Source organism: Amia ocellicauda, chromosome 3 (genome assembly GCF_036373705.1).
Source record: "Amia ocellicauda isolate fAmiCal2 chromosome 3, fAmiCal2.hap1, whole genome shotgun sequence".
NCBI lineage: Eukaryota > Metazoa > Chordata > Actinopteri > Amiiformes > Amiidae > Amia > Amia ocellicauda.
The window spans coordinates 24901660-24913613 of NC_089852.1; the positions used below are offsets into that span (position 1 = coordinate 24901660).

Below are 11954 nucleotides of genomic sequence, written 5' to 3' on the forward strand. Positions count from 1 at the left end.
CATTACGAAATATCAATAAATAACTAAGCAGATTGGACAAACAAAACAGAATTATCATGATGGTTAGTTAAATATATGTTGCGTGTGTGTTTGTTTTAAACATAGCTGCCTCAAACCCTGTTTGAATGCAAGAAAATACATTCCAAAGTCTCTAAACCAAACAATGTAAAACCAGTGAAGTGGATGGGTATTACATATGCAATTAAAGTATCTGCTGATTTAAGAACAGGTGTATGATCAGGTGAGCACCGATGAAGTAGAATATAATCTAAGAGAATGAACTGATGACCAAACAGATAGATAGTCCCGCCTGGGTTCCACAGGTAGCCTAGGTTTACCTATCAGCCCCCCAGGCGCACACACACATGGGTGGGGTTTAAGCAGCAGGGTGGAGTGCTTGTTCAAATCTGGCCAATACCCGCACAACTCGATCCCCAGAGGCCATGCCCTCCACGGGACGCGCCTGCCAGCAGGGGAGAATGGGTGCAGGCCCCTTTAAGAGGCGCTCCGGCCGGCCGGCGGGGACCTCACAGCGGAGAAGCAGCGAGATGAAGAGCAGCGCTGCCCGGCATCATGCGCCCCAGGCTCCCGAGGACCGCCGGCCCGCTGCGACTCGCTGCCCTCTGCGTCCTGCTCTCGCATTCAGCGGCTTGTTTCGGGTCAGCGGCAGTTTTAATTCCGTCTTTTCCCTCCTTGCCTTTCTGCCCGTGCTCTGCCTGAGGGACCAGAGAAGGGATGCTATGCTCTTGGCAGTGGATAGCTCATCTGTTGGTTATTGATGGGGTGAAGTGTAGACCTCGAATGGAAAGGAGCTGTTCTGGTAGTTTTATTCAAGTTGGAGAATGTATATCTATAGGCTTCTTCAAGTACATGTGGAAGTCAACGCGTTATGATATATCACATCCTTGGCTTCCTCATTGTAATCTAACATGTATCACAGTATCTTAATGTATTAAAGGTTACAGGACGTTGGCCATAATAAGGGTAATATTATGTATTGTTGTTGTGATATCATTGCTAATGCATCAGTTCTGCATTCAACTTGTACAGTTTATGGACCACGGAACTGAGAAGCTGGTGATTGGTTATCTGAGGCTCCATGCAGTGGTTTTTCCATCTCTGCAATCTTAGATGTTTTCTGTGCTCAGGATATTGGGACAAATAGTGTGATGTAGAAAAACGAAACCTTGGCGATTTGATTGCTATTTGGATGTCCAAATTATTGATCGGTTATTGCTAAGGTCTTGGTTGGGCATCTCCTCCGAAATTAGATGACAACACACTGGCAATATTTTCTGGATTGATTAAGCTTTCACGTCTCATTTTTGCTTTTCATTATTATTAAATAAATAGGTCTATATAGTCTTAAACGATGTTAACGTTTCCCATTGAGCTGTGATTTTGAAACAATTTCTTCAAGACTATAAATGTTACAGATGTGTGTGTCTTCTGGAAGTTCAGTTCTGTATCCCCTGGGACACTTAATCCGGTCCTGAAGTGTCCGTGAAGGGAATGCGGTTTAACTCATATTTTAATCTACTACCTGAGGCAGATTCTTTACTGTAGAAGCGATTCCTGAACCGAATTAATAAGACGGACTGTATAAGATACACATTGCCATTCTTCATTATATATGAAATGTTAGAAATATTTTTGTTTTACTCAAATTTAGTTGATCTAATGTACATATTATTATTATTATTATTATTATTATTATTATTATTATTATTATTATTATTATTATTATAACAATGAATGGATTTAATCTGTGTACAGTGGGGGGGGGGCATGCACAGCTGAAAACAGCTGAACACTTCTCAGTGCAACATTCGTTCATTGATATTTTGCTTTAACAGTGAAAGACATTGATATTCCGCTTTTTGGTCGGTTGACAAGACGGGGATATATTTTGAAACCAAGGCTGTAACGGTGCATTTGGTTCTCCATATAAGCGACTGTTTCCCGGTTAACTAACGGGGACAGCACAGCCTGGAGCTGCAGCCCGGCTCTACGTCTGCTCTTCATTGCCTGTAGAAATGACGTACCGTAAAACTTCAATTAAACGCCCCCGGTTTATTCCAAATAACTGCAGGAAGCCCCGGCGTCAATTGGAGGCAGACGATTAGGAGACCGGCGTTTCTATTAAACATTCAGGGTAAGAAGAGCCTGGAAACACTGCTTCATTGTAGAAGTAGGCAAATAGGACAGGCATTCTTTCTTTCTTTGTTTCTTTCTTTTAATTATTATTATTTTTTCATAATTTGCTTTCCAAAGATGCAAACAAATCACATATAATGTATGGTGAACTAAGAGAACAAGATGCCGGTAATTCTGTTAGCAGTCTGAGATGCAATATACTAGAACTGTCACTAAATAAACACAAAATAACAATTAACAGCAATACAAATATACAGCTATATATGTGTATATGTGTGTGTGTATATATATGTTAAAGTAATACATACATTAATAAAAACACACGTGATTGTGTTTTTATTTTTTTTTATTAATATACGGTATATATTTTTAGTGAAAACAAGAAAGATGCGTAACCCGGCGTTTATTAGAGACCGACTTTTGTTCACATGATTATGCAAATCAACCCGGTGACTATTGGAGTCCGGCTGCTGTTTGAGACCCGGCGAGTATTGGAAGTTTTACGGTATATTTTAACAGATATAAAATTCGATATAAATGTCTTTAGCACTAAATACATTAGTTTAAAGTGTTGTAAGATAGAGATGAGTCGCACCGCTAACGCAAACCATTTTCATTGTCAAAAGTCTTCACCCGTATTAACAGCAAATGTATAAATTATATAAATAATAGTAATAATTATTATTATTATAACAATTCATATCGAATAAGAATGTATCAATAATGACGCATCTAATGTAAATGTAGGCTATTTATCATTTTGTAACGAATAAACTATATTATGAAATTATTTCTAAGAAAAAAGGAAGCTTATAAGCTTCTTATAATCCTATTTGATTCCTGATTCCGATATAAGTGATAATCGAACATCATGTGACTGTTAATAATAATAATAATAATAATAATAATAATAATAATAATAATAATAATAATAAATACCATGCTATTTGTATACGCAGTCCAGTAGAAAACACTGGCGGGTGGAAATCCTAGCAATTTATGAGCATCGCAGGAAGTTTCTTATCCTCCTATAAACTACTGAAAACGGTGTAGACCTAATTAAAATGTCCCTGCGCTTGGTTTCATGAGCACTTTCTATATGCCGCAAGTCAGTTTTAAATAGAATTGTTACCTGTTCATGAATAGGCTATACTCGGCTGCAGATTGTTGCCAGAACAAATCCTGCAGAAATCGCGAATACCAAGAAGCGTTGACCTATTTAGGCCGTGTTTAAAATTGAAGAAACGCGTTAAAATGTGTTTAATTTCAGAGGTGTGAATACTGTTCTTTTTAAAGGCCGAACGGAGCAATTCCGTAAAAATAAGATCAGAAAAAAGACAGTAACAATGTATGGAAACAGTGGGGATAGATAGTCTACCAAGCAACACCACAATAGCGTCATTGTGTTTATTTAACGCATTACAGATTTATTTTCTAGAATCAGTGTTTTAATAGCATTCAATTAATCCTCAACAATCCGCGAAGGACTCTACTCGGGCGCCGTTTTAACGATTGAGAGAAATGCGATAGTAAACGCAGTGAAGGGTTACCTAAACCCCTCTTTAGGGTATTAGCAGTGTCTTTAGAGGACGTATTAAAAAACAATGCAATGCAATTCCCATTGCCATCTCGCCCCCGTACTCCCCAACCACTGAACACCTCTGTATCTGTGCTGGCAGACTGACAGGCAGGGAGCCGCTGGCGTTGCTGCCGGCGCAGCTGTCTGCGGAGTCTCCCCCGGGGAAGGCGCATCTGAAGCAGTGCGAGCAGCTGACCCTGACGCGCCGGCAGAAGCGCCTGTGCCGCCGGGAGCCGGGCTTGGCGGAGACGCTGCGGGAGTCCGTGCGCATCAGCCTGCTGGAGTGCAGGTATCAATTCCGCAACGAGCGCTGGAACTGCAGCCTGGACGGGCGCAGCAGCCTGCTGAAGAGAGGTAAGTTGTGTGAACAATTCAGTGATTTGTGTTTTGTAAAGATTTTTGGTGTTGCAAGACCGAAGAGATGCCATTAGAAACGTACACTTATATATAAGTATATGTACACTTATATTGATCATCAAATTCCAGTTAGGACATAATGTAATTTGTATCGCATTTATTTGTTCTTGTTATTGTAATATGTTTTGTGAAGTGTGAATATTTTGTCAATCTACTGATAGATAGATAGATAGATAAATAAATAAATAAATAAATAAAACATATGTTTCATATAACGCTTTGTAACATACCGTCAGTGAGTGGTAAAGTGTAATAAAACAAGCCTAGACAGACAAAGATAAATGGTGCACCGAAAGCATACTACAGTAAAGCGGAAACGAAAAAGGAAAATTATAGCATTATAAATCACAACCCATCAATTAACCCAGTGACGTTTAGGCAAAGTGCCCACCGAATATGTGCTTTTGGAGGCTGGCATTTAATTTCTTGACAAGAGTTATCAAGGTATCTATGAACTGTCACACAGTTTAATGGCATGAGGTGCTCAGTATCCAGTACTGTACACATGATGCACAGCTAAAGTCATAATAGGACAGCAAAGGGGGTTGAAAAGGCACAATTTTCAGTCCTGCTCGGCTCCTATAGGGGGTATATTTTTAGCTCGGAAAAGCGCCCAGTTCCCAGAGGAAAAGGGCGGCTAGATTTGCCGTCTTTCATCTGTGGGGGAAAGAAAAAATCTCTTTCCTAGTCAAAATAATAATTAATTGGATCAAAATACACCCTTGTGATGGCTCTGGGCAGCGCAAACACGAATGAGAAACAGATCTGTGAAGATTAATTGTGAGGCATCCTGATAAAACCACTGTATCCCGCTCTGGGAACAGAGTGTTTCAAGCTCAGGAGAGAGTTAGCATTAACAGCAACAACTCATAACAACTGCGCCGTCTATCTGCCTCCATTTCCTCCACACTCTGGGTATGTGATCAGGGTCATCTCCCTTCACAGCACACAACAACAGGCAGGCAGTAGGGGGGGATTTGGGGGCAGTTAATTTGTTCCAGGTTTAAGTGACTAATTCACAAAGATGGTGAGTAAATATGAATGACAGTGAAAGACATGAAGAAGAACAGAGAATCAGAGGGGGGTAAGACACCAGGGAGTAAGCCATTTCTACTCATGAAAAGAAGTATTCTTATGTCCCAAACCCTTGAGGAACAGAGGAAGCCAGGTGTGAGAATATTTCCCACTCTTTGGAAGTGTACCTTTTTCTCTTTCTAGATTGTTGAACAGTAAGTTCAGAGGACATCATTTTGTGTAGGTGAAGGAAATTCATGGACGGGTTAGCTGCAAGAAATCTAACAAGAATTCAAAGGCTAGCAAGCTGGGCTGAATCAGACTGATTTCTGTTGTCCGTTATCTTTGTTACATTGTTACATGTGTGTCCCTACCAGGGTTCAAGGAGACAGCCTTCCTGTTGGCGGTGTCCTCAGCCGCCCTCTCCCACGCCCTGGCCAAGGCCTGTAGCTCGGGCCGTATGGAGCGCTGCACCTGCGATGACTCCCCCGATCTGCAACACCGTGAGGCCTGGCAGTGGGGCATCTGTGGTGACAACCTCAAGTACAGCACCAAGTTCCTCAAGAACTTCCTGGGCCAGAAGCGGGTCAGCAAGGACCTGCGTGCACGGGTCGACTCACACAACACCAACGTGGGCATTTGGGTGAGTGTACCCCAGAAAACGTACCCACAGTTAGGGGTCATCGGGAAGCAGATGCCTTGACCAAATTTAATCTCTGACCTACCTCACAAATCACAAATTGAAAACTTTGTTGACTTTGTTATTTGTACAGAGTAGAAAGTGTCTTCTGGCAATAAACGAAAACCTGATTGGGTAAAGATTTAAATTTGCGATTCACATGTAGGTCAAAGTTTTGATTTGGTCTAGGCCACAATCTTGGATCTCAATCTTGCAAAGAAGCCAAAGCAGACCCAACGAGACAGTGACAGCTTCTTACTCTATGCTTGCAGGTACTTCAGATGGTAGTGATGGGGTTAATGGGTTGGAGTCTTTCTAGATTCTTCCGGAAATGTCAGGGCCGTGAGCGAGTCTGCTAGCCCAGGAGAGAGACAGAGCAAGAGCAGAGCCAGGTGTTCCCAGGCAAGATAAAGCTTGCTTCACAGCCCACTGGAAATTAAAGACCTTGTGTCAAAGCTGCGAGCAACGTTTTTAGAACTGCAGAATTTTCATATGTAGAGATACACACTATATATAATTTTCTATTCCCCCAATTCCCACCTTGCATTTTCTACTGTAATTCTCATCACCCACCAAAGTCAAAATTAATTTGCTGCCCTTTGGCAATTCCTTGCACTGTGAGGTGAACAGAAGCCTTGATCTCTGCATCACTGCTTATTATATTGTTGTGGAGCCCCTGCTGTTGGCAGGAGTGAGACTGAGGGGGGCAGTGGGGCCAATCTTAAAATGTATAGAAATGGTACATCTATTGCTGAACTGTGCTTGTGCAAACTTTCATATCTCTCATAAGGATCACACAGTTTGTTTAAAGAAATCACCAATGCCGGCAATCTATCTCTGTCATCAAAAAAATACCACAATACGTAGACACCACTTGAAAAAAAAAAAACTGTAGTCAGTACAAGACCTCTGTTTCAATCCATTACCTGTGAAGGGAGGTATGCCATCCTGTTATAACTGGTCCACACCAAGCTCCCACAAACATCTCCACACCATGGCACAAGAACAAAAACATACATTAATGCCTTTCATGTTTATTTAGAAATTTATTTTTCTGTGGGGTTGTGAAACCCCTTATGCTTTGGAAACTAACACTGACAGTGAGCAACAAGCACTGATCGCTGATCAGCATTCAAAGGCATTCAGTTCCCCAGGTTTCCTCCTCTCATGTCTCCCAAGTGTGGGGCCTCAGGGCTCATACCTTTGCTGAGGTGGAATTCTACTGCTCCCCAACACTCCCCTGCCTTGGGCCATTCCAGATGCCGAGTCATCAGGCCGTCCACTGTGGACCCTGACCTATGGCTTCTCCAGGGTATTTTCTAGATGACCGCTCCGTAGCTATTCCTCGCTGCATATCCAACTCTGATCTGCGCAGGGTTCAGAGCAGATGATAACGCTGCACATGCCACTAGAGTCAGCCTGACCCGCTCTGCTCCTGAAATGACCCTGTCATTGAGAGAAAGAAAAAAAAAAAAAAATATATATATATATATATATATATATATTCCATAAGGTCTTTCAATGATCTTAGATTGTCTGACCGCTCAATCAGACCATGAAGCTATGGCTTCACAAGTGCTTGTTTTTTCCAATGCAATGCTGCATAGTGATGAACCATTATCTGCCTTACTCTTTCTACACCCTTAATGAGATCCAGAGGGAAATGTTAAGTTGACCCAATTAATTGTTGCCACAGCCCTGTCAGGATGCTGATTTAAGAGGCCCTATATAGGCAGTTTAAAGATATCTCTTTCTCTCTCTCTCTCTCTCTCACTTTCTTTGTGGGCAGGCGGTGAAGAGCGGGCTGAAGACCACCTGTAAGTGCCACGGAGTGTCGGGGTCGTGTGCGGTGCGGACGTGCTGGAAGCAGCTGTCCTCTTTCCACGACACTGGCCGGCTACTCAAGTTTAAGTTCGACTCGGCCGTGCGGGTGCTGAGCATCACCAACTCAGCCACAGGGGAGCCAGAGCTAGCAGGCCCACGCCGTCCCGGGCTGACCCCCCGGCCCACGGATCTGGTCTATCTGGAGGACTCGCCCAGCTTCTGCCGGCCCTCGCGCTACTCCCCTGGCACCGGGGGGCGTCCCTGTGCCAAGGACACCAGCTGTCACAGCCTGTGCTGTGGGCGGGGCTACAACACCGCCCTGCGCCACACCACTCTCTCCTGCCACTGCCAGGTGCGCTGGTGCTGCCATGTGGAGTGCCAGACCTGCCTGAGGGAGGAGGAGGTGTATACCTGCAAACACTGAGAGAGAACGAGAGAGAGGCAGAAGAAGAAGAGGAGGAGGAGGAGGAAGAGGAGGGGGAGGAGGAGGAGGAGGGGGAGGGAAATCTAGAAGGAGGGGGAGAGAAGGAAGGGGAGGGAAGGAGGGAAGAGAAAGGGATGACTGAAACAGGGTGTACTAAAGAACAGGGGAAACCTGAAATATATAAAATGGTGGAGGGGAGAGTATAGTGGAGGGATGGACATCAGAGAAATAAAGGGACAGGCCAAAGCAACAGAGAGCAGATGGGTACAGAGGTGAATACAGGCAAGCGGACAGAAGATAAAGGAAGTGACTGAGGGAGGAAAGGGAGAGATGACTCTTGTTTCCTCCTCTTGTGGTCTTACTCGAATCATAATGGCACATGGAGCTCTTCTGAACTGAAATGGGATCGAAGGTGGAGAGCAGAGACTTCCAGGATGCTGGGTCCCATTGAAAGATGCACTCACTTGCCAGCGCCAGGCAATCATAATACAGTAGGAAAAACCCTACGGCTGCAATTCAGACAAATCTAACTATATGCAGTATACACGATATTCTTTTTTTTTTTTATTGTAACTAAACTCCCGATGCCTTCTGCAAACAGATTCTCAGCATCTCCCCGAGTGTTGTAAACTAGGCCTTTCCATGCGTGGTGAAAGCATGTCTTCTCGCTGTGGCATCACATTGTTGTCAGTGCTAAGGAGCAAATTGAACTGAAAAGAAATGGATGGAACCCATGGCCACCTGAAGGCACCACAGGTATTCGGCTCAGTTCCCAGAGACTGTAACATGGGGCTGAAGCCAGGATCTCACTACCAGAGAAGAACATGCACCTGTCTGAGGGCTGAAGATGGTGGACTGCACTTTTGACAAGGTACCTTTTGGCCGGGGGATCAACACAGACTCTTAATTCAGCACCGCAGACTGTCTGTTTGTGTGTCTGAGAGTCTGTCAGTGTATACAGGGTATTGAACTAGTAGCACTGGATGTTTAAACCCACTATATGTCTGTTTCTCTCACAGTGTACCTGTCATACTGCCTGTTGTTTTAGATTATCTATCTGCCTGTCTGTGCATACAAAAAGGGGGACTCAAGGACCTGTCTGTCTGTGTGTGCGTCTGTCTGGCGTATTGTAAATAGGAGAATTAGAAGCACTTAAGTATGTTAAGCCCTGGATAACAGTTTTGTGTTGTTGTTGTTAGTTTTTTGTGCCAGAAATCTAAAATAATACAAATAAAAAGAGAAGGGAAGCATGTAGGGATTAGGGAACTTCTTAAGTCGGTGTCCAACATTATTATTATTATTATTTATTTATTGGCAGATGCCCTTATCCAGGGTGACTTACAGGACAACATCGCAACCTCTAACCTTAAAAATCTTTTATTTTATTTTTTCTTTTCTTCCCACAAGGACATTTAAAGGTCCTTGAGGCCTCATTGATCAAGGGATTTTTGCTCATTTTCTTCAATTTTTGCTACGGGCACAAATCAAGCCTTTTAACGTTAGCAGAGCTCGCGTCCTCCATCCAGCCCCCCCCCCCTTTTCCAGTTGGATATTTGCCTTTCATGTTGCTCATTATTTGGCTTTCTGTATTAACAATTAGCACAAATTGCACCGTTTATCTTTAATAAAGCAGACCTCTTTCTCTGTGATTAGGGTGCAGTGTACACAGAGTCCTAATGTGTTCTGGTCACGTATGGCCAAATTTCCTAGTAAGTTTTTTTTATTGAAACTCAGCGTTCCTGAGGGCTGATTTTAGGTGCATTTGAATGAGCTTGCATAGGCTAAATCAACCAGTCTCAATAAGAATTTTGTAAAGTCCATATAGGCCACTAAGGCCCCCAGGAGCTTAGCTCAGCCTCCAACATTATACCAAATATGATCACCCCACTCCCCCCACTCCCCTAATTTCTTACCGAAACCTGGATGTTATTAGAATATTACATCGTCACTGTATCAGACATCTGTTTTTGTTGGCATTCAGTCAGGATAATCACAGCCAGTGCCTTGATGGGATACAGGAAATCCCCCAGAGCCGGAAAATGCTCCCTTTAAACTGGCCGCATTGATCAAGCCCAGTCATTTGTGTTTGTGTGTCCATGTGCTTTAAATAGGTACGCTGCTTCATTCGTTTTTTTGGGGGATGCTTTTAATCATCCTGGTTAATTAGACCTGTGGCCGCTTGCTTCTTGAAAACTGAGCTCTACACCACAATCCTCTCTCCAAATATTGTTCCATACCTGCAATAGTGTTCAGTCATGTTTACAGAACTAAGATTGCCAATGAGTATCACCTCCTGTATACAACCCTGTCAGAGTCATTATATCTGTAGAACAAAGGTGACCGAGAACCTGTGGGTTTTAAGAGTCCTCTTTAACGGAAGACCTGACTTAAAAACTGTGCTGCTTACTATCAGCTTTATCACGACCCCCTGCTTGTGTATCCAAGCAGTATGTAGGTCTTTTATTTTGATCTATGAGGTACGCATGCCTTTCACCACAACCCAAACCATTTTCAAAATAAAATTTAAAAATAGCTACTTTTGTATGACAGAATACAGTACAGACAGTATATTGTAAAACATATCAGGACAAGCAACAAATACAGTTGTCCTCATTGTATTTACTAGGGGCATTTTAATTATATTTATTGATTCCTTTTGAAATAAAGTATTTTCCTGTTCATCCTTTTGACAAAGCACAAAGCCTTCACCATAAATTGTAATCAACATAAGCAGTACACTGTTGAACATAATATAAAAAAAATTGTACTGGGGATGCACTTCGTGCCCTTATAAACACTTTACCTAGAAAAGGACCTCAATTATAATCCAATACTGGCAGGCTTGTACCAATACTTTTGGTAATATTCTGTACATTCTGTTTCTAGGTATGTGTGTTAAAATGCTATCTTATAAACAGGAGATGCTGTCCTTATAAATGGATGCACTGCATCTTTAACAGGCAGTAGCACAATATTAACTGCATACAAACAAAGTCACACTGAGTCATGGCTTCAGTAACAAGGGAATTTAAATCTGGATATTATTTTTCTACCTCACTTGTACAGCCTGTAGACAAATAAATATTTATATTATTTATCTGCTTTCAATATATAAATATATACAAATATATATATTTAGGCTGTGCATCTGTATTGAAATCAAGTGAAATCATTTTTCTTTCTGGACTAAACATGTTGACTGGGTTGTACATAATCCTCTTTTCCTCATGTGATGTTTTTTTAAATATATATTCTTATTTAAATGAAAAATAAATATATTCCTTTGTAAAAAAAAAAAAAAAATGTGTGTGTGCCTGAAGTATTTCTGTGGTCTATGGCTTTAATGTCAATACAAATATAAAAATAAATGAATATATAAATAAATGCACAAATAAATGTTTTGTTATTTGTATTGTTCATTATAATTAAAAGAGACTGGATAAAAAAATATAAAAATTCAAAAAGGCCAGTCTATCCATTTGTAAATGTAGCCTCTGAGATGCAGTTGAGACCAACTCCTGAGATGCATTCAATTTACATACAGTCTCACAGGTACCAAAACATTGCCAACAGCTGTAAGGAACTGAAATATGATGAAAAAGTTCAAATTAGGAAAATAATATTGATTTAATGGAGCAGTGATTGAGAGAACTGGTGGCATGAAAACAAGCAGACAAAGCACTGCGGCCCTGTCCCCTCCTGCTGGCTGCACAAGGTATAATTTCAGCTTGAGTGGCTGGCTGAGCCGCGCAGAGCCCCCCCCCCACACACACACATCCTCGACCTGGGGCTCGGCTAATTCACCAGCCTTTCCCATGACACTTTAATCCGGCCTGCATTGGCTCACCCGGGGGTGGGTG

The 11954-nt window shown here is 42.2% G+C and overlaps 1 protein-coding gene across 1 annotated transcript; it reads left to right on the forward strand.

Moving 5' to 3' along the window:
• The first annotated feature begins 526 nt into the window (after positions 1 to 526).
• wnt9b (wingless-type MMTV integration site family, member 9B) lies at positions 527 to 11397 on the forward strand. Its single transcript, XM_066698636.1, has 4 exons — positions 527 to 659; positions 3837 to 4090; positions 5545 to 5810; positions 7636 to 11397. Exons 1-4 carry the CDS (start codon positions 574 to 576, stop codon positions 8092 to 8094), a joined length of 1065 nt encoding a protein of 354 aa, XP_066554733.1. The 5' UTR covers positions 527 to 573; the 3' UTR covers positions 8095 to 11397.
• The last annotated feature ends 557 nt before the right edge of the window (positions 11398 to 11954 follow it).

Coding starts and splice junctions, on each gene's coding strand:
- wnt9b (XM_066698636.1), top strand. CDS start 574: ATGCGCCCCAGGCTCCCGAGGACCGCCGGCCCGCTGCGACTCGCTGCC. Junction 660..3,836: donor CATTCAGCGGCTTGTTTCGG/GTCAGCGGCAGT, acceptor CTGTGCTGGCAG/ACTGACAGGCAGGGAGCCGC. Junction 4,091..5,544: donor CAGCAGCCTGCTGAAGAGAG/GTAAGTTGTGTG, acceptor TGTCCCTACCAG/GGTTCAAGGAGACAGCCTTC.